Source organism: Camelus dromedarius, chromosome 13 (genome assembly GCF_036321535.1).
Source record: "Camelus dromedarius isolate mCamDro1 chromosome 13, mCamDro1.pat, whole genome shotgun sequence".
Lineage (NCBI taxonomy): Eukaryota > Metazoa > Chordata > Mammalia > Artiodactyla > Camelidae > Camelus > Camelus dromedarius.
The window spans coordinates 69,932,334-69,958,440 of record NC_087448.1 but is presented as its reverse complement, the minus strand read 5'-3'; the positions used below and the strand labels follow the sequence as shown (position 1 = coordinate 69,958,440).

Below are 26,107 nucleotides of genomic sequence, written 5' to 3'. Positions count from 1 at the left end.
TGAACCAAACAGAATCAAAAGCAAACTAGGCCACCAGTGTCCATTCTCATCTTTAATATGAACTGGTTTTTAAAAAGGGGAAGGTGTGGGGGGTGGGGTGCAGCTTCGCTTCATCCATAACGGAAGGAGGGCCCCACCGCAGCTTCTGTGGAAAGATACAAATAAAAAGTATCAACTAAGTCTACTTAATAGCCACCAACAAAACAAATGACACAACACGCAGCCATCTAGTTTATGCTTCTAGAATAGCTGGGAACAGGTTCCCCGTGGCATCACTGAACGTGCCGGTGTGGGAGTCGGAGACACAGGAATCACGGGCGTAGTACCAAGGGGATGTTGCCTGAAGCCGGCACATGTCAAGGAGGAATGTTCACTGCCATTCAGACGTGAATTTCCAAATGCTGTCCTCAAAGAACGCGCTCCTCTGGGGTGGGCACACTCACGTTCACCAGTTCTCCTTGTTGCCAGCATCCCGGACGTTCTGCCCTTCGTGTCGAGGAAGGAGCCCTCTGCTGGGCGGCACCGCTTTAACTGCCACTGGAGTAGCGAGGTTTGAGTTGTACTTTGATAGAATCTAAAACAAAGCAAATTCCTTTTTATCTAGTCCTGTGAACAACATAATGTCAGCTTGGAAGGTGTTATAAAACATTCAAGGAAAGCCAAGGAAAATCTGAAGCTGTGGCTTACTTGAAGCAGTCTGTGATTTCAGCAGCACAGAGAAGATGGTGATTTCAGAAGTTTACCTTGGGTGCTGAGGCTTGGTTTCTGAAGCCTGCTGAAGTGCACCCCGAGGTTAACGGGAGCCTCCCGAGAGCAAAGCGAGGCTCGATAACGACGTTCAGAAAACACAGACAGGAAGCAGCGAGATAATCGCTCAAAAGAAAGCGCATCAGCTCTAAAGCTTAGAAAGACAAGAATCTGAAATATCAGCCGTGAGCTTTTCCCAAAGAGGTGACAGTGAAGTACAAGGTTCCCCTCCTTCATGTAGAAATCAGAGAGCAGGACCACCATGGCAAACTGGAAACACAGGATGCCACAGGCAGAGCGAGCTCCTTCCCCCTGTTTATGACGATGCCAGGGAAGTGGAGACAGAGAGAGGGTAACAAACACCGGACTGACCTTAGGACGAGTCCGTGCCAATGGCACATGGGTGTTTTCCCACACAGCTGACCCTCCTCTTAGCTCTCTGTAAGCTAGGAGGGTTTCCCGGATGGTTATTAAGAGCTGCACCCAGTTAAGTTACACCCGCCCACCCTACGGCCGTATTTGCGGGGTGGGAGCATGGTGCTCAGACAATCTGGCTGGTGGTTATTCACTAGAGTTGGCAGTTGTTATAAATCAGCAGCAGACTGCCAGCAAATTACACTGTACATAGAATCAGACATCGAACATATTTAAACCAGCATTTCTCCAGCTGAGGTCCAGGATGTGTCAAGTCCAATAGACACCGATACAGTGACTCCTGTACTCGGACCCTCAGTCGCCGTAAGGGTGACATTTCTGACTCTGAGGGAAGCACCGAGGGAGGCGGGCCAACGTGGTGATCGCCACTGAACAATGACTAGAAAGTATCGCAACACGTTTCAGAACAGGACGTGAAGAGAAGATGCCTCATGAGGGCACAGAGAACGACACCGCCACTAGCTGGTGCCCAGCTCTGAAGAGCCTTCGCCAGGTGGTTTTCGGAGGGCCTGACAGCCCAGAACTTAGGTTTAGGTCCAAACCAGCACATTAGCCCAACAGAAAAAGACGTCTAGAAAGATAACCTGGCGAATGTCATCTGGGATTGCAGTTACTTCCGGCGGGGTGGGCGTCCGGAGCAGGTTCTCGTAGGAGGAAATCGTGGGAGAAGGGGGGTCCGCGAAGCCCTCAAAGCGCATATCTGAGGTCGAAACCAGCGGCGCGCGGTCTTTCACTTCCAAACCACCTGCTGAGCTGTTTGTCTCTGACGGTGGGTCACTTGTGGACACCTATTGAATAAAAAGAAACCATTAAAGTATGATGGTATAAAGTGACAGAGTAAATAAAAATTGCTAGTCAACTGTTAGTTCTGTTGGGGTTTCTAAGTAGGCCCCAAAATGACCCCTGCTTCCCTGACCGAGGACTAAATACAATCAGGAACACAAAGATGGCGTACGGAGGACCAGGTACCGTCTTCATTACCCTAGGCTGAGCTTCATGGGAAAGCTAAGCAGACTCGTTGACTGAACCCCAGATCCAGGCGATTCACCACCCAGACTCAGGCCACACCAACCTGGGCCAGACAAGAGGCATAGCACGGATGGGCGCTGCCCTCACTCCCAGCGGGGAGAAAGCGGCTCCCTCAACGCTGCCCTGGCGCGGCTCCCTGAGGTCAGAGGGGACGAGGGGGGGGCGTGCCTTCCGCGCCAGCAGGAATATTAGCAGTGGATTACCGCGAGTCACGTGGCGCTGCTGACATCTAATTTTAATTTAACAACACTTGGAAAAACTGAGAACTGGTTCCTCAGGTGCACTAGTCACATTTTATGTCCTCAGGAGCTAGCTACCACACTGGACACACATCACAGGACATTTCTATCGCTGCTCTGGATGATCCAGCCTGCCAGGCTGGTTGTTTTGTGTTCATATTGACTTTAAAAAGGGATGAGGTTTTGATTAGATAGTAAATTTGTTTACTGGGAAAAACTGGGGGAAAAAAGAATAAAAATCACCCATAAATCTATCACCCACAGATAACCACATTTTGGTGTGTTTCCTTTTCCATAAAATAAAATACAGGTGTATGTGGGCACATGTGTATGTCTATATATACAGATAAATCATTTTATCATTAAATGTTTCTTGAAAACGTTCTTTCTGTATGTTCTTATCTGTTTTTCAAAACATATGCCCGTCACATGGCACTAGATCTTAACGGATTCACCTTAATATATTTCACTCCCCTTTATCATTTGACCATTTGTCCCCATGTTCTGCCCATATCAATAGTGCAGTTTCTTCCTCTATAACTTCCTTGTTATAAATCTTTGTCCCAATGTGCCTTAGGCACATTGGGACAAAGATTTATAACAAGGAAGTTATAGAGGAAGAAACTGCAGTATTGATAAGGGCAAAACAAAAAATTTAAAGTTCTTGATATATGCTGTTAAAGAACCCTCCAGAAACACTGTAAATACACTCCCAAAGACTGCATCAGTCTACGTTTTTTAGACTGAGCCTGGAAACAGTGTATGTGATTCACTAGGAAAAAGATTAGTGTTTCAAGTTCATGGAAATTTACCAAAGCTGTGCTGTCCTTTGTAGAAGGGACTTTCAAACCGGGAGTGCAGAATGTAGGTGCCAAGGGAGACTGGGAACACTCAGCATCTAGAAGACACATGCAGGGGCATGAAAATGAAGTTGAAATAAAGATTTTAACTTTTATGTTATAGTCTCTGCCCATATAGTTTGTGCACTTTATTATTAATAACTTACTAAATTATAAGTACAGTGTACTTGACTGGACAGGAAAACAAAGGTGTCATACCACACATCTAATTATCATTAGCACTAGTGGAAGTTGGCAAGGTTGCAAGGTCCAAGCGCAATATGCAACCATGAACAGTTATTCTATAAAATCAACAAACAGAAGCATATTTGAAAAAGGGTATTCTTTGTAACAGCAACAAGGAAGACAAGATCAACACATAAACATCTTTTAAAATCTACAGAAGACCTTTATGAGAAAATCAAATTTCTGAAGAAAAAGGAGGAGAAAGATGGTGAGAAGGTTGCTTGCCCCCCAAGACCCTAGGACTTCACTCTAAAGCTCTGTGACTGAAAGCAGCGTCACAAGAACGGCCACTGTACGGGGGCCGCTTAGCATTCTCCAGAATAAGCGAAGATGTGCTTCCCCTTTGATTTAGAAATTCTACTCCAAGATGTGAGAAATACAGGTGTACAAGGGACAGTTTAGCCAGAGCACTGCCTGTAACGGTACAAAACAAATAAATACAAGCAATTTAACTGTCCCTTAATAAGCAAATGAATAAATACAATACGGCTTTTTCATACAATGGAATACTGCTTCACAACGAAAATGGATGAACTGGATTTACACAGATTACTGCAGAAAACATACTGCTGTTGATTGAAAAAGGCATGAGACAAAAGAACATGAATTGGATATTGCCACTTCCGTGAAACCTTACAACAACACAACTATATTTTAGGGTAATTGTTATTTTGGGGGGGAAGGGGAATACTGGCGTGGGGCTGGGAGTTTAGCTTTATGTATAATATTAATTTAAAAAAAAAAGATTTGAAGCCAATGTAGCAAGATGTTAACATCTATTTAATCTGACACTTCCAAGCAGACACCTCCACACTTGGGGTTTTAAGACAAGCAGAGCAGGGGCTGAGGGCACCAGCTCTGCTGCGTGAGAACCGGAGACGGACACCACACATGAGCCTGAGCGCCCGGAAGAGCGGTGAGGCTGTAAACCAGGGACTAGAAAGTGTCAGCCCACTGGCACTGGCTCCAGGGAACAGGATGAAAGCAGGCTAGAAAACGGGAGCGTCTTTGGAAGAATACTGAGAAGTCGGAATATCAGGTCCACACCATGTGGAGCTGTGGGTTCTGAGCCCCCCATGTCTGGCGCAGGGATCCCGAGCCAGCAGCTAACCTGAAAACTCGTCTGCAGTTGGTGCGCCCTTGGGGCCCTGGCTGGGGCCCGACACCCCCGGCGCACGGGGCTCCCACTGAATACGGTGGCTTAATCTGAGGACGACGTCACAGTCAAGGAGAATCAGGGCAGTAAACAGGAGAACCAATACCATGGTCTTTCAGATACGTGTTTTAAAGTGTTCAAAGAGGTAAATGAAGGCACAGAAATCCTAACAGAAAATATATAGAGAAAAAAAGGAACAGTCACATCTGAAAGGAAAAAGTATGAAACAAAATGTAGTCACTGGAGTAAAAAATTCAATCAATGGATTGCAATAATAATTCAGACTCTGAGAAATAGCAAATCGGAAGAAGGCGCTAACTAAAGCACAAAGCAGTGCAGAGAAAGGGAAAGAAAACACCTAAGAGAAGCTAACAAACCAAAAAGGCCGAGGGGTAACGGGCTGAAATATGTCTCACAGGAGATTCAGGGAAAAAAACTGAGGAATCAAGAGGGAGGTAATATTATTAAAGAGAGAATGTTGGAGAATTTTCAGAATTAAGCACATGAGTCCTTAGCTTAAAAAAACACACCAAATTCTAAACATAATATATAAAAACAAACATACATATATATTGCAGAGAAATGCAGACCATCAAAGATAAAGACAAAAACCTTAGAGGCTGCAGGGAGAGAGGACAGATTTCCTACGGAGAGCTGAGCAGACGAGCAGCACCCTGCTCACAGGAGCAACGGACACCAGGTCGCAGCGGGACACCTTCTTTCAAACATTCAAGGAAAACAAGCTGCCAGCCTGGTGGTTTCTCTCTAGCTCAGTCATCACTCAAGAATGAGTGACCTGACATACAAAACTAGAGGCCACTTCACACAGGCTGGAAGTAACGTCTCGGAAAGAACCTTCTTTAACAAGAAGAAAACCAAACCCAGGAGGAACGATGGGATATAGGAAGCAATGGTAAGCACTACGTTTTATTAAGTTTAGAGCATAAAAATGGTAATGATGATCCTTTAGTATCATCATAGGGTCAAACTAAAACAACAGAAAAATCTCTTAACAAGCCTTCACTTAATCAATTACTAACGGATAAACCAAAGCATTCCATTCCTGCCATAAAATACACTGCTCAAGTGCGCTGAAGGACTTCGGTCAGTAAGCGTCTTTAAAACTCCACCCCCTTCAGAAGGCATCAAGATACTCTTTATCATTTTGAGAAAAGTTTACGGTCCGCTGGGAATTGATTTCTGAGTAAGGTGTGAGGTAGCAGTTCAATCTTTCTCTTTAAAAAAAAAAGGCCTCTATTTAATAGAGCTGTGCTCTTTCCTGCAAGTTGAGCTCTAAGTTTCCTATGAATCAGTTGTATTTTTTCAATTCTGGTTCTGCCAACAGTACTTGTTAATTTAATAACAAGTCAGTGAAATTAGCACAAAAAGAGTTTTCCTGAAAATATGCCCAAAGCTTTGGAAAAATCTGACAAGTTATTTTAAAAAATCTGCCACTAAATTTGGTATAAGGTCAGACAATTAAAAATAATTATTTAGACTGCTCTCACTTTGCAAGACAACCCCACGGCCTGGGGCGGCTCTCCCTTCGGAGACTAACCATATTAGGCCTATGGAATGTGTGTCTCCCTAAATAAATCTACTTTCATTAACAAAAAACATTATTCGAAGAAACTAATAAAACTCTAGGATTTTTTTATATTTGCATGAAAACCAGTTTTCATGTTTGCTGGGACAAATATGAAAACACAACATGAAAATAATTTTAATTTCTTGTACTATTAAAAAAACCCCAAATTTGAAGAGAGCAGATGTATTCTGGGTGTGGCTTATGTAAGGAAGATAATGTAGAACTCTAGTCAATGGGCTGAAGCTAAATTAAAACTCTAAAAGCTATTTACTGGCTCTATAGCAAGATTGGTGAATGAATATACATTTATATGTTTTAAGGTAAAATGTTGAAAACAAACAAGCTGACAAATACAAAATATAATCAGGAAGAGTATGAAAAACATACCAGAAATTTATATTCCTCTTGTATGAAATCGTGCTCAGCATGAACAGAAGGGTGCTTCTTGTGACTCACACAGTATTGTGGACCAAGAAGACGCAGAAGGCTCTTTGCACGGCTAAGGTGCTGGGGCCCGTTTTTGTACAAAGGCAGTCTGGAAGGAGCACAGCTGAGAAATAACTTGATTTGTACACTTACCGCTTTCTTCCAGAGGCCGCGTGACAAGGCTGGGAGTGGCAAAGAAGTTATCGCTGGTCACTGGCTCTGTTTCTGCGGCCTCCTCCCTGGTGCAATTCACAGGGAAATGGTAAGTTTAAAAAAGAAGTTAATATTAAACCCCTGGAAAAAGTTTAATCTTACTGTATACCATCAAGTCTGGACGAACAGTCCTTTATATCTCACAGAGCAGGAGTCCCACGGAACAAACCTTTTTTTGTTTGCAAATGTAAGATCCATGGCTCAGAAAAGGTTAAGAACCATGTTGTATTGATGGTTTTGACTTACAAGTGGGTTTACAATCCCTCACTTATAGAAAGCCATGAGTTCGACTCATAGTTCAAATATAGAAATTGGATAGCTCACAGCTTCAAAATCGTAAAGTGGAATTTTATACCAGTAGATTAAGAACCTGTCATTTTTCAGACTGAACTGACTGATCTTGTCATCTTACTAAGGTTGTTCCAGCCAATGACCCAGACGTCTGAAACAGTTATAAAGAAAAGTGCCTCTGAAAACCGTAAGATGGTCCAATTAACCAGGGGCCCAAGCGTAACCTACTGAATCATCCATACTTCAAAAACACCTTCAGTGTAAAATTCTTCTGGGAGTTAGAGGCTGCTTCCGGGCTGTTCTGCTCCTGCTCCGGCCCATTCTGTCACGACTGACACTGTTCCACTCACTGTAGCTCTGTGCATTTTTGTTAACTGGTAGGTCAAGTCCCTCATTACTGCTGGCTTTCATTATTGTCTTAGCTACCTTCACTTTATATTCTTCTGAATAATTTTAGAATAATCTTGTCAAATATCCCTTACCCTCCACCTTAAAAAAAATCCCAAGAAGTTTTGTTGTAATTGTATGACATCAATAAATTAACTTGATGTAATATCTTAATAATATCCAGTCATTCTATTCAGGAATATGGTATCTTTTTTCATCCTAATTTCCCCTTAATACAATTCAGAAATATTTAATGGTTTTAATCATACGGACTTTCACATACAACTGGCAGGGGTATTTTACTTTTTTGTTGCACATCTGAACGACTTTTTCCACTATACTTACCAATTAGTTATCAATACAGGAAAGTATACTATTTTAAATGGTTATCTTAAAGCTATATAAAATACATCTTAGATCAGCCTCCTTCTTGAACTTTTATTATTTCTAGAAATTTTAATTTTTGTTTTTGTTTTTATGTTTGGCGGTGGGGCACATGATTAGGTTTATTTATTTATTTAATGGAGGTGCTGGGGATTGAACCCAGGACCTCACGTGTGCTGAGCATGTGCTCTACCTCTGAGCTACTCCTTCCGTTTCTAGAAAGTTTAGAGGCGATTTTCTCGAGTTGCCCAAGTACAAAACAGCCTGGAAGTATATCAGAATAAGACTTATTTCTATTTCCAGTCTCATTACATTGGCCAGAGCACCAAGAGCGATGCTCAGTAATGGTGACAGCTCGCTATTGAGTTAGCCACGCATATTGTTTATCTTATTAACAAAGTATCCTTTTATTTAGAGTTTGACCAAGCATTTAAATGAAGAACAAGTGTCAAATTTTATCAAATTCCTTACTGACATCTATTGAGATTTTCTACTTTTTTTTCTTATTGAATCATAGAAATGATGTATTTTATGAGTTCCCAAATATTAAAACTATCTTTGCATTCCTGGGATAAGCTTAACGGGGAAGTCGTCCATTAAAGTTTTAACATTCTGTTGAATTCAATTTGTGAGTATTTTATTTGGGATTTTTACATCTATATTCACAATTAGATTAGGCCATAGTTTCCTTCTCTGTGCTTTGTGTCAGTATCAAGGGTGGATCAATCTCAAACTAAACCACAGTTTTCTCTTTTATTCTAGTTTTAGGAAAAATAACATTTTTGGGTCTGTTATTCCAATAAAACCTTATTCAGAAGAGGCAGCAAGCTGGATTTGAGCTGCAGGGATAGTTTGTAAACCCCTGAGAGTGACAGTTCTTTATTACTTCAAAATTTTTGACACTGCTTTTTAAGGATCATTATTTTCACAGTGTCCCACTCTTAAGGCAGTTTACAACTTTTTATCCATTTACCCCGCTGACTCTGTGCAGGCCGGGTGGGCACGGCTGCACCCACTTCACCAGTGACGCAGCACAACGCAGGGGGCTTTGAGTCTCATGGTCCCCAAGCTGGGTGTTGGCACCTGAACCGGAACATGTGCTTCCTTCTCAGGAAAAGAACTTTTATGTAAGATGGAACCTTGATGTTCTCTTTTTGAAGTTATGAAAGGACTCATCCAGAAGGCCATCTGTGCCCAGAACCTTCTGGAGCTAGTTCTTTGACAACTTTCTCAGGTTTCTCCTCTGATTTTTGGTCTGTCCAGGTTCTCTGCTTCGAATCTGTTTTGATAATTCTGTGTCATTTTCAAACCACTCTCATCTCTCTGACCTTTCTCAATCTCCCGATACGACACCATACAGTGTTTCTAATAGGTTAACAAAGAAAAAAAGAGCCTGTAGTTCCTAATTTTGTCATTTACACTTATGTTTAAATAAGAACCAGCTCCTGAACACATGAGTTCCACCCTTCCAGGTCCTTCGGAACAACGTTTTATCTGATCTTGAGTGTTTGCTCCCTTCTCTTTTCCCCAGAATTGTAGGTGTTTTTCCCGTCTCTGAGTTGATCATTTATCTTCCTTCTTTAATAATCATGGCTCTTAAAGGTACAGATCGATCTTCAGATGCCGCCTGGCTGCTTGGCTGCTTGGATACACAGTACTTTCATTTCCCTTGTAACTCATTAATTACCCTTTCCACACCAATCGCTCCCAGTCTCTTTAGTCTAGCGTAAAGTTCACCACTGAGCTTTAAATCACATTAAGGTGCCTAAGCTTAAGAGCACCTCAACAGCAGCCCGTCGGTACACACATCACCTTTACCCGCGCGTTTCTTCCCCAGCATCATCCTGAGCAACAGAACAGAAACCTGTGACTCACCCCAGATCCTCTTCTCCTCCCAGGTCTCCAGACGAATCGATCACACATTTTTAGTAGTTTACCTGTCACTTTATCCCCTCTTCTCTATCCTACCAAGTACCATCTGTTTTCGGGCTCTCATCACTCCTTCTACATCATGTAACGAGGAAACTAACAGCTCGCACTTAACTGATGGAATTGGTAATTCAGGGAAGTGTGAAATAGAAGCATCTGAAAACCTCTGAAGAAAAATATTGTCTGAAACATATTTCTTCTAGGAAAAATCAATAAATAAGACTTAGAAAGTCAGATGAAATGTGCCTCTTAAGAAAGTTGCTCACCTTTTATCCCTCACACTTTCAAGCCCCATCGTATAATCTTCATTTAAACACACAGTATATTCAGAGACACCGAAGTGTTCTAATTTAGGAGTGACACACTCAAAATCATCCATCTTCAGTGCACATTTTGGAGTTTTTGCTAGTGACTGTTTGGAAAAGGGAGTTACAAGCTTTGGCTCTTCCTGACGGCCAGTCACTGCCAGGGGAGGGCTTGGCAGCACTTGGGCTATCATGTACCGCTCAAGCCCAAAATCTGAAAGCTGGGGACTGCGTGGAGACTTCTCAGAAACAGAACTGCTCGGAACAGCAGAGCCAGACAAGTCATCCTCCACATCAGGCTTCTGAACATTTTCATGTTTAGTGGCCTCTGCTTTAGAGTCAATGACTTCTTGCTCATCTGCTGGGAGGAAAAATCAAGGTCACGTTTTGGTCAAACATCAAACCAGAAAATGTCATATACTAAAACCACATAAAATAGCTCCATTTGAAATGTCCCAAGTCAGCAAAAGTCCTGATCCTCTCCTTATTTTCAATTGTCCCTTTAATAAATTTCTGACATGTGCCACTTGTCCACCCATTTCCCATTTTGATGATGCATTAGAGAAGGGAAGTAAACTAGAATGTTACAAGATGAAAAATCAGTGCCCACAAATTAAAGTCCAATTTCCTTACTTCCTCAGTTAATGTGATTTACCCGTCTTTCTTAAATTACGAAGCTATCTTACCACTTAATGGCATTAATTAGTGTGGAATTGACTATAGATTTAACACAACGTATACTAATATAACTTTAGATTTCTAACTTACAGATGCCTAAGGTAAAAGGAAAGGCTGTGATACAAATCTAAATGTTTATGCTCAGTCTGGAACACCTGTATCAAGTCTAGCTGAAAGAAATAATAGGAGAAATTGGTGAGACAGACAGTTTGTCAGCCTGTAACAGGTTGTGTCTGACTCCAGGCCCCACGTGCTTCACCACCACACCGTGCACTTTGGACTGGACAATCTTACCAACAACTGTACTGTTTCACACAGTCCTTTGCCACTTCCTGGGTGCACCACCAGTTAATGAACTTGGTGTGGAACTTCAGTTGGAGCTAAGTGATCTAGATGACACTTAGAACGCCAACAAAGAGTTCAAGGAGGAGAAAGGCTAGTTTTGGTGTGAGAAACAGTGGGTGAAACAAATGACAAGTGCTGGGGGTCTGTGGGGAAACGGGCCCTCCCGCACTGCGGGTTGGGGTGCAGTCTGGGGCAGCCGCTGTGGAAAACAGCACAGAGATGCCTCAAAGACTAGGAACAGACTTACCATATGACCCAGGAATCCCGCTCCTGGGCATATGTCCAGAAGGAACCCTACTTCAAAAAGACGCCTGCACCCCAATGTTCACAGCAGCACTATTTACAACAGCCAAGACATGGAAACAGCCTAAGTGTCCATCAACAGATGACTGGATAGAGAAGATGTGGTGTATTTATACAATTGAATACTATTCAGCCATAAAAACCGGCAACATAACGCCATTTGCAGCAACATGGACGTCCCTGGGAAATGTCATTCTAAGTGAAGTAAGCCAGAAAGAGAAAGAAAAATACCATATGAGATCGCTCATATGTGGAATCTAAAAAAAAAAAACCATAAATACAAAATAAAAAAACAGACTCATAGACATAGAATACAAACTTGTGGTTGCCAGGGGGACAGGGGGTGGGAAGGGATAGACTGGGACTGCATTCGTTTTAAGAAAAAAATATTTGTACTTTTCCTGTTATAAACTGGAATGTATTTTTGTAAGCCTGATAATAACCTTTTTTGTTTGTTTATTCCATGTTTTAAAGGAAGGTTTATAGTTGAAATGGGGTCTATCAGACATTGGTATAGATCCTTGTCAGAATCTTTTGAGCCCAAAGGCAGAGGAAAGGGATAAATTTAGGCTGTACATTTACTTGACCAGCTAAGCGATCCAACAGATTGAAGGAAGTGAAGAGGTACACACTTTCCTTGAAGATAAAACTTTCTTTGTTTCTCTGTTTGATTTGAAATGACTGGGACAGGGTACTGTTTTGTGTGCAGAAGCCAGGGCACGTTAAATCTGAAGGCTGCACCATTTAAAGAAAAAAGGGGGGGTGGGTGGCTATAACTTGATTTCCTGGCTTTGGGCCCTTGGGAGAGCTGCTGGTTCACTGAGATCTGTTTTGGCATTGTGCTTTCTGTTAATGCTGAGAAATGTTGCAAGAACTACAGAAAACCTATTATATTTATCATAAGGCTGTCACTGATGAGTTTAATAAAGTAAAGTGGCCACCATCATTACTACCCCTCAGGGGGGCTATTATCATCTCTATCTCACCAGCGAGGAAACGCGGTTGAGAGAAATCATCCAAGGGCACACATGCAGTGGCCAGCAGGACCCGTGTCTGAGTAACCAAAGCCCACTTGCTCACAGCAGAGCTGCCCGAATTCTTTTCATCTCACTATGTGGGCTGTTTAATATACCTCTGATACCTATTTAGTGAATTTAATCAATGCTTTATTTATGTACAAAGATCATCCTGAAGCAGGCTGAAGCTAGTTACTCACAGGTACGGGGGTAACCGTAACAAGAGCGAACACTGGGTGATGAGCATAGCAGGTTCTGTTCTAAGCAAATTTTATCTCATTTAATCCTTATGCAACCTCAGAGGTAGATACTATTAAACATTGGTACTTTACAGACAAGAAGCTGAGGTACAAAGTCAAGTAACAGGTCAAAGTAATATAGCCAGTAAGTGGTAAATTAGAGATGTGAACTCAGGCAGTTTGACTCTAAACACCCATGATATACTGCCCTTCATTAGAATTTTAGAACTAAAAAGGACGTTACCAATTTAGATAGCCCCAAACCTCTCATTCTGTGGAAGAAACTGAGAACAAGAAAAGTGAGACAGCCTGCCTTAAGGCTGCTCTCTCAGCTGTCCACTGGCAGAACGGAACCAAGTAGCCTCAAGTCGTGCAGATTTATCCTGCCCCGTCCTTCGTCCAGCACCGCTGGTCCTCAGTCAGCATCTCGCAGAGGAGAGTGAGGACGGCCTTGACCTGCCCGCTGGTCAGCCCTGTGTCCAGCACACAGTGACTGCTGTGCAAGGGATGATCGGTGATGTCACAGAATGGCAGAGCCAGGACCGCAAACCAGGGCCAAGCCCACAGCAGGCTTCCTCGTGCTGCCTTCTTTAATACTAAACCAAATGCTATAAAGTGCAAGTTGTTCACACCTGGATTTGTCTCGGCACGTGGATTATATCCATACTTCTGGAAAAACTCTCTTATTTTCATGATATCCACTGAATTTTTTTTCATCAGTACTTTTGTTGCCTTTATGAAACCAATGCTGTCTTGACTTTCCAAACTTGCTTTATCAAGAAGAGTACTGACATCATCCTTTTATGAGGAAAGAAAGTACATTTTAATTTAACTTCTGACTAAGTCTATTTAGATTTTTTAAATTACCACATAAAAATGATAAATTAATACTGTAGGAGTGATACCTTTAGAGTCCGGACTTCCGAATGAAGGTCATGTAAAACTCTCATTGGATAATCTTCAAAGTCTTCAATATGAATATTGAAAGGAAAAAGTATAATAAAGGGAAGGAGGAAAAAGAACAAAAAGTATAATTTAGGATAGTTTCTTAGAATTATGAAGTCTTTGTAGATACTATAATTTATATCCTGTCATTTGCAAAGAGAAGTGTTAAGGCCCTCTTCAAAATTTTTATTACACTATAACATACAGAAAAGTACAGAAGTCATAAGTATATAGTTTGATGACCTTTTAAAGTGAATATACCTATATAATCAGCACTCAGCCCAGGGTGGGAGGGAGGAGGGAATAGTCTCACTCAGCAACTTTTTCCTTTATGGTGAGCATTTTTTGGCTTCTATTTTTAAAATCTTTGCCATGACAAATACTTTTGTTTTCTTCTAAGAGTTCTACTGTTTTGCCATTTGTACTTAGAGCTACAGTCCATCTAGAATTGATTTTTGTGAGTGGCATGAGGTAAGGGTCAAGATCCACTCTCCTTTTCCATGAGTGTCCAGCAGACCTGGCATCCTTTACGCCCCCTTCTTACTAATCAGCTGGCCACATATATAATGTAAAAGCCATTTAAGAAAAGATTTCTCTTTTCTAAAACATGCCTCCTTTCAAGATCTTCTCTTATACCACCTGTTAAAGTTGACCAGTTTTCATTAGGGAAATGTAAATCAATGATATTGTACTTCATACCCACTAGAATAACTAATAATCAAAAAGACAGACAACAACAAATGTTGCTGAGGATGTGGAGAAACTGCAACCCTCATTCACTGCTGGTGGAAATGTACAAGGGTGCATCCACTTTGGTGAATAATTTGGTAGTCCTCAAAAAGTTAAACATAGCTTTACTATGTGACCCAGTAATTCCATTCTAAATGTATACCATGAAAACTGAAAACACTATGTTCACACAAAAACTTGCACATGAATGTTTATAGCAGCATTATTCTTAATAGCCAAAAAGCAGAAACAACCCGTGTTCATCAGCTGCTGAACAGATAAACAAAATGTGGTAAATCCATACAAAGAAATATTATTCAGCAATAAAACTAATGAAATACTGATACGTGTTACCACAACATGGATAAACCTTGTGACGTTACGCTAAGTGAAATAAGCCAGTCACAAAAGACTATGTACTGTACAATTCCATTTATGTGAAATGTCCAGAACAGGAAATCTATGAGGCAGAAAGTAGATGAACAGGTGCATAAGGCAGTGTGGTGAGTGGGGGCAGGACTATGGCGAGTGGCTGTTAACAGCCAAGGGGGCTCTTTTAGGGGTGATGAAAATCTGAACTTCACGTGATGATGGTTGCACAACTCTGTGAATAAACTAAAATCCACTGAATTGTATCCTTTAAATAAGATTCATCACTGTGCACATAAAAGGGCAATTATGGGTGTTCATTTTCTCTAATTATCACAATTCCATAATTTCTGTAATACATATGGGCCAGGAACTGAAAAATTATTCCATTTTTTTTCTTGTAAAAGCAAAAGTAAATAAAGAATTTGTGTACACAGGTAATATGGTGGTAAGAAGGTAAATTAGCGCAAGCTTTATGGAAAGCAAATTCAGTTATACATCAAAAATTCAAAAATGTTAATACAATTTTGTGTCTTCCAGCATAATCTCAACTATGTAAACAAAATCAAAAACAGAGCAATGCTAAAGAATGGTAGAAAATTTTCTAAAATATTAATAGTAGTGTCTTCTCATGCTGGATTTACAGGAAAAATATTTCTTCTTCTTTCACTTTTCCATTATCTCAGACTTTTGCTATGAACATATATTGTTTTCACAGTCACAGTATAAACAGTTTAAAATGGCTGGAAAACTATTCACGATAGAAAGTAAAAGGAGTCTGCGTCCACCGGGTGCAGTGTTTTAAGGCACATTACAATTACGACACTTAGAAAATAATCTCAAAATCTGAACTGCTCTGGCAACAACTTCCAAAATCCTCTAACGCACACGTTGGTGGTGGAGAATCGTGCTGCACTTGTTGTCTAAAAAGCAGCACGGAGGAGCGGCGTCTGTGCCGGCCACGGGCCCCGGGGGGGACGGGCCCCGGCGGCGGGAGGCACGCGGCGACGGAGAGCTTTGACCCGCGAGCCCCTCGCACGCGCCGGGGAGCGCCGCGGCTGTAACTCGCGGACCCGGCCCACAGACGCCGCCCGACACCGCGCGCCCGGCGGAGGGCGGGCCCTGCCTCGCTCACCGCTGTCCTCTCCGTCCAGCGCCCGCTGCAGCCGCGCCGTCTCGCTGTCCAGGGTGACGGCCAGAGTCCGCAGCTGCCCGCAGAGGCTCCGGATCAGGTCCATGGGAGACCGCAGCCCAGCGGGCGGGGGCGCGGGGAGGCCCGGAGCTTGGCCTCAGCGCCCGCACTCTTTTGAATGCTGGCGCCAGTAGCACCATTGGCTCCGCCAGCCGCTCAAATCTCTTCTCGCGAGAGCTGAGCTTTCGCGAGGAGACGGGCGGCGCGGCGGAGGGGCGCACTTCCGGCGTCGTGTTGTCGCACTTCCGGCGTCGTGTCGGCCGGCATGCGAAGGGGCGGCGGGGCAGGCGCACGCAGGTGAGTTGCTTCGCGTTTCGCGGCTTGGTCTGCGGACGGAGGCGGGCTCCCTTCTCGCCGCGGGGGCGGCAGCGCGCGTTCCCGGCGACCGGCGCGCCGCTAGGTCCCCGCTTTGTGTCCCGGCAGGCGCCATGTTCCTGACCGCGCTGCTCCGGCGCAGCCGCATCCCCGGCAGGCAGTGGACCGGGAAGCACCGGCGGCCGCGGCCCGTGTCTGACCAGGCGAAGCGAAACATGGTCCGCCGCCTGGAGACCGAGACAGAGAACCACTACTGGCTGAGCCGGCCCTACCTCACAGCCGAGCAGGAGTACGGCCACGCCGCGGCCCGCAGGGCGGCCGCTTTCGAGGCCATCAAGGCGGCGCAGGCGGCCCGGTTCCCGGCGCACAGATCCTTGGAGGCCCAGCTCGCCCACCTCGACGTCACCAAGAAGTGGTCCTGATCGCGAGCCACCGCAGCCGGCCGAGGGATGCCTGGGAGCCCGCGGGCGGCCTGCGGAGCCGCCGGCGCCGGGAGCGGACTGTCTGCGGACGGGGGTCCTGGACTCCGCGCTCCCCGCCGCCCCGAGGCTCGTCTCGGTCGTGTCGGTTTCATTTCTCTCCCCGATACGAGGAAAGCAGGAGGGCCCTGGTCCCGGAGGGTGCATGGTGCTGCAGTAAAGCCACAGGCTGTGTTCCGGCTCCTGTGCTTCCGTGGGATGTGCTCGCTGGGGCTTTGTGGTGCAACGTTAGTTCGTTTACCTTCTGTCAAAAATAGTTGCCTGAGCGTAAATGAAGAAGTGTGCTTTTTCAATTAAACATACTCTTGAAAACTGCGTTTTCTTCTGGGATTTGCTATTAAAAGTGGACATTTAAATGAAGTAAAGACGTATTTAGCAGAACTGTCCACTTAGGTGTATTTAAAAATCTTTATTGGGATATGTTGACATAATACAGTTCACCAGTTGAAGACTTTTTTTCAAATCTTTTTATAAATATAATAAAAAACGTCAAGTGGTTTACATGTGTTACCAAATACAGTAATCCTGTCACTTGGAACTGTTTTACATACACGGAAACGTTTAAGAAACTTGTGCAAAGTCACTCTTCTAGGAATGAGAGCAACTTGGATTTGGATTACTGTATAATCCAGAAATCTCAGCTGCTCTGCATTGTTTAATAGGAAGTTTTCAAAACAGAAGAAAATACAATCCCATTACCCAGAAATGAAAGAATCTTCATATATAACTTTTCTTTTAGTCTTTTTATACACATTAACTTTTTGAACATATATTGATTGAGATAAAAGGAAGTGGGAGCCAGAAAAGATTTAAAGATTCTGATGCATGTTGTCAAATGGCTTCCCAGAAAGCAAAACAGCAAGACTAATGGGTAAGAGTGCCAGCCTTGAATGTTCTTTTCATTAACAAAAATGCCATGTTTAGTTAATTACATGGTTCACATTTTTAATATCTTCCATCAGTATGTGTAGGGTATAGTGCAGACCTTAATTTTTTTTTAATTCATTTCACTTGAGGTAACTGACACGTGATAGCTGAATGTATAACCACGCTGAACTGTTACTAATATGTCAAATTCTTGGTGGCATATACTTAGAGCCCACAGGAGTGTCTCTGGTGAATATGGGCAACCTAGTGTATCTTTTATATCTGGAGATGCTGTTTAGGTGATGGGAAGAGGATGCGGGGAGCCTGCTTCATACCACAGCCACTTCTATTGCTCCAGTCTCTACATAAGTCAGAAACTTCCTTACACTTTGGAGTTTGAAAAATTAATGGTTAACTTGAATCTCAGAGAAGCAAAAGGATGCTAAAATAAAACACTGGGTCTGAAGGAAGAGAAGGTGATTCATGAGAAGAGAGGCATTTTAATGTACAGTTAACCTTATTTAATTTTAGATAATCTTGTGAAATAGATATCCCCACTGCACAGGTTAGAAACAGGCTCAGAAGTGTCAGCAGTATTCCCGTTAACACAGTTAAACAGTAAAGGTAGAGCTCAGGACTAGGTTTATGTCAAGGACACATTCATTTAATATAGCACACCAGCTGCTATGAATAAAAGATTGTAGCTTTGTTTCAGTCACTTCTCAGCCAAGGCAATGCTGTAAAACATTTGACTTTTGAAAACTCCGCAACTTGATGCCACAGCCATCATAATTTTTTTTTTTTAATACAAAGCTCACTGCCACTCGAGCTGTTCACAGTCACACATACAGTAAACCATCTGTGTCAGCCTATGCATTATGAACATTCCCTAGCTTCTTTCCATATTGCAGCTCCTGGGGTTTCCATCCAGTTGCTCATGTCTCAGATACTTGTAGAGGGTTGGTCACGAGTCAGACCCGGTGCTGTTGGTTTTGAACCTCAAGTTTGCTGTCTCACTTGATAAAATGCAGTGTGATGACTGACTGCATGGATGAAAAGAGTCCAGGGAATAGGCCATTTATCAACCGTGCCTGAGCAGTCAGGAGGAGGTGACCGCTGAGCAAGTTCTTAGCCTGCCTGGCAAGCAGATGGGTGGCAGGAGTCACAGGCAGAGGTGATTATTCACGGGCTTGTCACAGTTTAGTACTGATGCAGCGTAGTGAGGAAGAGCAACGATAGCCAGTGAGGCTGAAGACGTGGCCAGGGACGAGAGCACGGAAGGTCTTGTGTGGCACCTGAAGTTTGGCTTTGACCGTGGAAGTAATGGGGACGCGTGGAAAACGTCTAATTAGTGGAAAACACTGTCCAGGGGGCTTGTTGGAGGAAGACTCTGGAAACAGAGACCTGGTGGCTATTACAGTGACCAGCTATGTACTGAATTTGTATGGTGGGTACAGAGTTTAAGAGGCAGAATCAACAGAAGTTTGTGGCCTACTGTACGGCTCCTTATTTCCTAGCTTGCTGCTTAGGTGGAGAATGCTTTGTTATGTAACTAGGACACGACGGGCACTTTAAGTGTCTTTGCCTCTCTCCAGCGTAGTCACTGGAAAACTCCCTTGATGAACTCTACCATCTGCCTTTCCTTGTTTGAAACCCACTTGGTTGCTGAATGTTGCTGTGGGAAATCACATAATTAGGGTTATTAGTTTCTGTCTAAATTCATGACCACGAGCCACAGACCAGAACCCAGCTGCGCAGCCGCCTTCCCGAGTGTTGGCCTGCTAGGCCTGCTGTGACAGAACCCCGCAGTCCGGGTGGCTTAGACGGCGGACATGTCCTCCTTCCTCCCAGTTCTAGAAGCCAGAAGGCCAGGTCAGGGCAGGTCAGTGTTGTCAGGGGGCTGCAGGGAGGCTCTGTTCCAGCCTCCCCTCTGCTTGCATGTGGCTACCTTCTGTCTTCATGTGCTTGTCCCACCGTGTTGACACATGTTTGGAATCAATGTGTGTCTAAATGTCCTCCTCTTGTAAGGACACCAGCTGTACTGGATTAGGGCCCACCCTCACAGCCTCATTTTAATTACCTCTTTAAAGACCTTATTTCCAAAGAAGGTTAGCTGGAAGTCAGGACTGCAACATACGAATTTGGGGGAACACAATTTGGCCCATGAGTGTTTCTCTGATTGGTGCAACTTCCTATTCAGTGAGATAACTCTTACCTTTTCTGTCCAGGAGCCTTCCACCTACAGGCCCTCCTCCATCCCACTCAACCAGGGACCCAGCCTCAGTCACTGACGGAACCGAAGCCGTCCGCGCGAATGCATCCGCCTCCATGGCACCGGACCTGCTGTGTACGTGCTCGTTTCGCCTGTGTTCGAACGCCGTGCCAAGGCCTCCTTTACAATGATGAACGGAACAGTTTCTCTCTTCTCTCTCCCAAAACTTTGGTGAGATGACAGTAAAGAGAGTTTAGCAATACTTAACCCTTGAGAAGGAAGGGAACGAAAGTAGATTTCAATGAATATTTTGGAAGAAAAAAGATGGATAGAGATGTCTGACAATCAAGGGAAGAAAGCTGTGACCTAAATAAACGCCAGTAGAACAGAGGCAGCGAGCCCCCCAACCAGGAAGCTCATGTGGGAGGCCCCTGGACGATGGGCCCCAACAGAGCTAGCGTAAAACAAGGGGAAGCATGGAATGGACGTGGAAGAGCTGGGGACAGCAGTACCAGCACCACGGTCCTGAAGCTGAAAAGTCGGCAGGTCCAGACGAGCAGGAGGATGGAGGACTCAGGAAGGGAGGTTCTCTAGGAAACGGCAGAAATGAGGTGTTTGAGTTACATGTGGCAGGACCACGTAACTTTAGTAAGGCTGCAGGATAAAAGATCAGTAGTCAAACTGGGACATTACACATTACACCAGAGACTGACATGTTGTAAATGACTGTACTTCAAAAGAAAAGATCAATAGTCACAAATTGTATTTTATATACCACCAATGAACAAGCAAATTGAAACTAAAAGTGCCACTTTCAGTAGTATTAAAAATATTACTTAGGGAGTGTGGGATGGGGGCGGAAGGCCACCTGGCCGTGGGTCACCCCCCTAAATTACTTAGGGGTATGTCTGAAAAAAGATGTGCAATACCAACACACTGAAAACTACAAAGTGTGAGAAATTAAAGAAATCCAAAGGAAATGGAGAGAGATCCTGTGTACACTGGTCAGAAGACTCAATATGATAACTATTGCCAGTTCTACCAAAACTAATCTGTAGTTTCAGTGGAATCCCAATTAAAATTTTAAAGTTAAAACACTTTGTTTGTGGGTAGAAACTGACTAGCTGATTCTAAAATCCACATGGAAAGTCAGAGGACCTAGAATTGCCAGAAAAACTGTGAACAGGAAAACCAAAGAGGAGGACTTACGCTGCCTGGTTTCAGGAGTTACTATAAAGCTGTGGCAATCAAGCAGTGTCAGCATTCAGTGTGGACTAGTCCACAACAGGAGGAAGTTCTCAACAATTTATAATCGAGTGGGTTGACCTGAAAATGTGTCTATGGCTGACAGAAGTATTCCAGGCAGCACAGACGTCAATGTGGCTTGGAGGCCCTGAGGAAGTGCGACGGAGGTGAAAGCCGGGATGAACGGATCGCCTCACGGAGAACAGGCAGGGAGGAGGCGTTCTTGGTTGAACAGCACGTGATAAGTCAGAGTAGAAACAGCATTCCAATCCCCTTTATCACATATAAGGAAATGACACAGAGCAGTTAAAGTCAATGAAGTTAACTTCACAGGATTGCTCACACACCGTGGAAACCTGCTACACGGAAGAAACCAAGTGAGCTCTCTCCCCTTTAGCTCCTGGGGCACAGGAGTGAGCAGAGCTGGTGAAGGAGGCCAACATCACCAGACATTCCCAGAGCGGCTCCCAAGGGCCAGCTTAGGGGAAACGAGGGAAGTAAGGCCCCCGTGGCGTCATCGGTTCTGCTCTTTGGGTGTCCAAGCCCCCAGAAGTTTGCTTTATCTTTACTGACCTATATTGGTTCCTGCAGATATTTTGAAACGTTACTGCTGGGAATCATAGCTCTATCTCACAGCTTTCTTGTTTTATTCAGCTGCCTTAAATATCAAAACTTCGTTCCTTTGGAAGGGAACTGGAGCACAAGTTCTTGTGTAGAAAAGAATTCTACAAAAGATAAAATCTATTACTCGGCATTTCAACAATCACAATTCAGTAACTTCTATAGTGTCGAGGGTACTTACAACCCTAAAGTGACTTCTGAATCGAAAATTAAATTATGTTTTCTCTTGCTCCCTCGTCCTCCGAGATGGCCAGCACTATGTCTATATCTATGGGGTTTGTATCTCTCTGAATAAATCAACCTTTACTCAAAAAAAAAAAAAAAAAAAAAGAAAGAAAGAAAGAAAAAAAATTATGTTTAGTAAAAGCTAAGTTAAAACCATTGTGAATAAAGCAATCTGTACTCCTAGCCTAAGAAACTACAATGTTGCTGCACTCAGATAATTCCTACCTTAGATGTGGTTACGCCAAACTACCAGCCAGACCTCTTTCTCTAACTAAACACTATGTGTTACCAGATTTCCATAATGACTAAAATAATGGTTATTCTCTCATTTGGTAAATGCCACTTACAACAACAACAAAAACAAAAACTTCAAATACAGGATTTTGTTTATTAATAAAGTAAATCATGATGATGATTTCTGGGAAGAAATATTTTCAAAATGTTCCGGCTTCATGTTAATGTAGGTTAGGCCACCCAAAAGACAAAGCAAAGAGTTAACATTAAGTCATGGTCCAGGGTTACACTTATGAGAAACAAATACAAGACTTATGGGACTTAGTAAGTAAAGATCATCAAAGTAAACTGTATTTCAGATGTGTTTATATAAAAACATATTAAAGATCACTTTAAAATAGTGTCCATCTTTTCTTTAAAATGGGCATAGACTCATCTGCAATCATGTACAAATACAATAAACCCAACAGCTTTCTTAAGCTTTTAATACAAATACAATTCCTCCTTTATGCAACCCAACAAAATAATACAAAGTGAAGTTGTTAGAAAAATATGGACCTTTCTGAATCTATATTGCATTTTTAATTTAAGTTGTAAAATACAGTTCAGATCATATGAAACACAAGAATTTCAGGATTACAGATTAGCTATATCTTACAGAATAGTAGCTATGATCTTTATGTTGGCTGAAATGCAAAAATATGATTAATTTCTCAATAACAGATTAGTTAAAAATACTCTCCATTGACAGCAGTGCCAGTCCTTAGAACAAAATATAAGTGAAATGTATTTGTAAGTCTTATGTCTTTTCATTGCCCCAAATATGCAGATCCTAACACTGAGCCCTTAATATGCATCTGCAAGATGACCGAAGGGAACGCTCACACATCTGGAAAACTGTGATTTAAACAATCCTGTAAACAGTCAAAATTTGCTTTCTAATAGAAGCAGAATTCAAGTAAACATTGCATATTTGATTTAAACTAACTTTACAGTTAACTTATCACACGAGATCATAACCACTAAATATGTAAAAGGATTTTAAGAAAACCATCCATATGCAGAGATGAAGCTAAACTGTATGCTGAGTAACCACGGGCTGCAGCTGCTCCTGGGTTTGGCACAGTGACAGTGGTCAGACGCCTCAGGGACAGAATATTCAAGTACACGCCCAGGTAAAACCAAGTTTCCTGTCTAGTTTGTTTTTAATGTGAAAAGCAACACCTGGAATTCCACCTTATTCTCCTTAAATGTCAGCACAATTGTTCAAGTGTTTGAAAGACCAAAGGTAGTACTAACACATTTTGACAAGGCTCATTTTGGCCATTTCTCCCCCAAGGAGTTGACAGCACGACTCAACACCAGCTGAACTACCCAAGAGGCAGCCTTTCCCGGATTCCCACATGCCTGCAGGCCCTTGCTGAACAGTCACGAATATGTATGAACGAACTCAACCAAAAATTATTTAGAATGTGGCAAATGTTGGCCATAAATTAATTAAACCAAAGATAACTAAAGTAAAAGGCTTTAGCTGAAAATTTCTGAAAAGGTGTTTACTACTAAAAATGATGTTAAATAAAAAATTAAAAGAAAACACACTAAAGCACCCGAGTAGGCTGAGGGGAAAGGTGAGTCTCCTCAGTGGTTAACCAGGTGCCAGCCAGTCCTGCGACAACGCAGAGATACCCACAAGCACCAGGAGGACGTTTCTGAAAGCATCACATGCGTTCATTGTCATTTCCTTGTAACATGCAAACTGCCAAACTTAAGTGTCATTTCTGGTTGGTAACTGATGCCCCCTAACTCTCATACAAAAGTTTTCTAGAATCAAGATTACTAAGACTGCAGAGTTGAAATAAAGATGGAAGAAGCCATATTATACAGCATTTCAAACTGCATTTTCAAAGCTAACCCATTCCTCTGGTTCAAAGAGAAAAAAAGTTACTTCCCTTTAAAATCTAATATTAGCATAGCCCACAGAATTAGACAAATCCTGTAACTGTAAACCTGGAGCATGTGGCTGTAAAACTTATGCTACATTAGGAAATCACAGAGCTATCTCTAGTATATTGCTTGGCATCCAGAAGGAACTACAAAAATACTTGTTGGGTGGATGTCATACGGTATTGTGCAGAATTACGAACTGAAGACTGTTAGAGGGCACCCAGCCCAAATCATGCCAACAGCCCGGCCCCAGCCCCACTCTACAGACAGGAAACCGTAATCGTGACACACACAGATGGCGCTAAAAGCGGTCTCATTACAGAAGTGATCAGGTGTGTGTGCATGTCCGGCTAAGCAGTGTGGATGAGGAAGGACAGCAGCAACATCTGTGCAGTCTCTCCTTTACAGGACACTATATTTCTTCAGAATTAATGCGACAAGTCCTGTTGTTTAGACTGGGTTTCAAAAGGAAAAAGGGGAGCTGGGTCTAAGCAGAAAGAGGTTGCTGTTAGGGCAGACTGTACATCCTGCACTTAAGAGTGGAATCCACCTCTCAGAAAACAGAGATTCCGAACGACGACTCAGGTGAGAATCTCCTCCTTGAGAACAGTGTCATGCTAAACAGTTTCACCCTCCGTAAGTTTACAGTATTCCTTTAACAGGTTTCAAAGCAGATCTCAGTGCTTCCCTAAGCTGAAATTTGGGAGCCGACTCACGAGCAGGCAGCACTCAGTGTCTTCTAACAGCTGACCTGCGGTCGATCTTTCTCTTCGCTTTTCTTCTGGCCACCTCCACCTGCTCCTACTGTGACTGTGTTTCTGTAACACGTGTAACCTTTGTTTCCCTGCCTGTATAGATACCCATGAAAGCTCAACAAAAAAGTACTTCGAAAAGCAGAGAGAAACAAACATGTCTCACACGGCCACATTTCTTTTAACCCTTGGGCACAACAGCACACATGGTTTAACTAATGCTTAGAACGAAGCCTTCAGTGAATTATACAAATGTACTCCATGTTTTAAGCAATTATATTTAGTTATCTAAATCCTTCTGAGTGTTATTTAATAGCCAACAATAAAAAAATCTTTATTAAAAATGTTGGAAAGTATAAAACAGTAACTATAAATTAGCAAACACCAGATTTTTTTTAAAAAAGCAGTTTCTTTCTTTCCCTCACACAGCACAAGCAGCAGTAATTTGGATATTGTTACTTGCTTTCAGCCACCACGCTGACCTACATCACTGGAGACAAATTTTTAGCTTGTTTTCTAGAGTGAAAATTTACATGGATACTAAGAAATAACTCTACTAATGTAACTCAGGGATCAAAAACTACGTATGCCATGTTAACGTGTGACCTGATAGCTCATGCCGCAGCATGTCAGAACTGTAAGTGTTATTTCCAAAGCAAGTCCGAGTCACGTTCGTGGCTGTAAGTCAGCGTCGACCGAATGGGCTCATTTAAGGCTAAGGCGTCTTCCCGCTCTGAGAGGTGCTCCCGTGGGTCCAGCGGTCTCACACAAAGGTTTCCTTTTTAAAAAATATGTCTTCTGTTATACTTCAACTATTTCATTCCATTGATCATTTTCTTGCAAATAGAAATGAAAATATCAGTCCATAGTATGTTTTCATAAACCTATAAAACCAGAAACAATTGAATTATTGATTAACTTGATCCTGTATTTCTGAAAATGAGACCCATTAAATGATTCTTTGGGCTCAGGTGTAAAGCTGCTACCACAGGCAAGGAAAGAACGACCAGAATGCTGCTAATACTATAGTAACTATAATCGTTTTTAGAAGCAGCCAGTAAGGCATCGATGCTGACTGTCCTTCCCTGAAGTGATGCACAGAGCGCTCACTAGAGGCAGAGTCTCTCCCCTGTCCCTTCCATTCTGGACACAAACCAAGGGGACTGTCTCGGGGGTCTGTGGG

General features: G+C 42.9%; 3 protein-coding genes across 8 annotated transcripts in view; 1 reads left to right on the top strand and 2 right to left on the bottom strand.

The window, feature by feature from the left end:
• Positions 1 to 34: 34 nt before the first annotated feature.
• Positions 35 to 16,186, bottom strand: SKA3 (spindle and kinetochore associated complex subunit 3). Of its 2 annotated transcripts, none has more exons than XM_031465721.2 (9): positions 15,974 to 16,186; positions 13,701 to 13,762; positions 13,428 to 13,593; positions 10,176 to 10,575; positions 6,859 to 6,944; positions 3,263 to 3,348; positions 1,767 to 1,970; positions 444 to 574; positions 35 to 145 (listed from the first exon to the last, which is right to left on the bottom strand). In XM_031465721.2, the coding sequence occupies exons 1-8, from the start codon at positions 16,074 to 16,076 to the stop codon at positions 446 to 448; spliced, it is 1,236 nt and encodes a 411-aa protein (XP_031321581.1). In that variant the 5' UTR covers positions 16,077 to 16,186; the 3' UTR covers positions 35 to 145; positions 444 to 445. The 2 variants fall into 2 exon arrangements, with proteins under 2 accessions (XP_031321581.1, XP_031321582.1); XM_031465722.2 differs by having other exon boundaries at positions 10,176 to 10,572.
• Positions 16,187 to 16,249: 63 nt separating this feature from the next.
• MRPL57 (mitochondrial ribosomal protein L57) lies at positions 16,250 to 17,139 on the top strand. Its single transcript, XM_031465729.2, has 2 exons — positions 16,250 to 16,327; positions 16,454 to 17,139. Exon 2 carries the CDS (start codon positions 16,459 to 16,461, stop codon positions 16,765 to 16,767), a length of 309 nt encoding a protein of 102 aa, XP_031321589.1. The 5' UTR covers positions 16,250 to 16,327; positions 16,454 to 16,458; the 3' UTR covers positions 16,768 to 17,139.
• Positions 17,140 to 22,362: 5,223 nt separating this feature from the next.
• ZDHHC20 (zinc finger DHHC-type palmitoyltransferase 20) overlaps positions 22,363 to 26,107 on the bottom strand; it is a 53,345-nt gene continuing 49,600 nt past the window's right edge. For all 5 annotated transcript variants that reach the window (XR_010383714.1, XR_004141047.2, XM_031465726.2 and 2 more), the window contains one exon: positions 22,363 to 25,808. Coding sequence is in view for 1 of the 5 variants with exons in the window: in XM_031465725.2 (XP_031321585.2) it covers positions 25,801 to 25,808 (8 nt within the window). In the remaining 4 variants the exon portion in view is untranslated. The remainder of the gene's footprint in view (positions 25,809 to 26,107) is intronic.

What these genes read in the sequence shown, in the direction of transcription:
- SKA3 (XM_031465721.2), bottom strand. Translation starts at nt 16,076, where the DNA reads ATGGACCTGATCCGGAGCCTCTGCGGGCAGCTGCGGACTCTGGCCGTC. An exon ending in GCTGGACGGAGAGGACAGCG is followed by an intron (nt 13,763 to 15,973) that starts GTGAGCGAGGCA and finishes TTCATATTGAAG; the next exon opens with ACTTTGAAGATTATCCAATG. An exon ending in CGGAAGTCCGGACTCTAAAG is followed by an intron (nt 13,594 to 13,700) that starts GTATCACTCCTA and finishes TCCTCATAAAAG; the next exon opens with GATGATGTCAGTACTCTTCT.
- MRPL57 (XM_031465729.2), top strand. Translation starts at nt 16,459, where the DNA reads ATGTTCCTGACCGCGCTGCTCCGGCGCAGCCGCATCCCCGGCAGGCAG.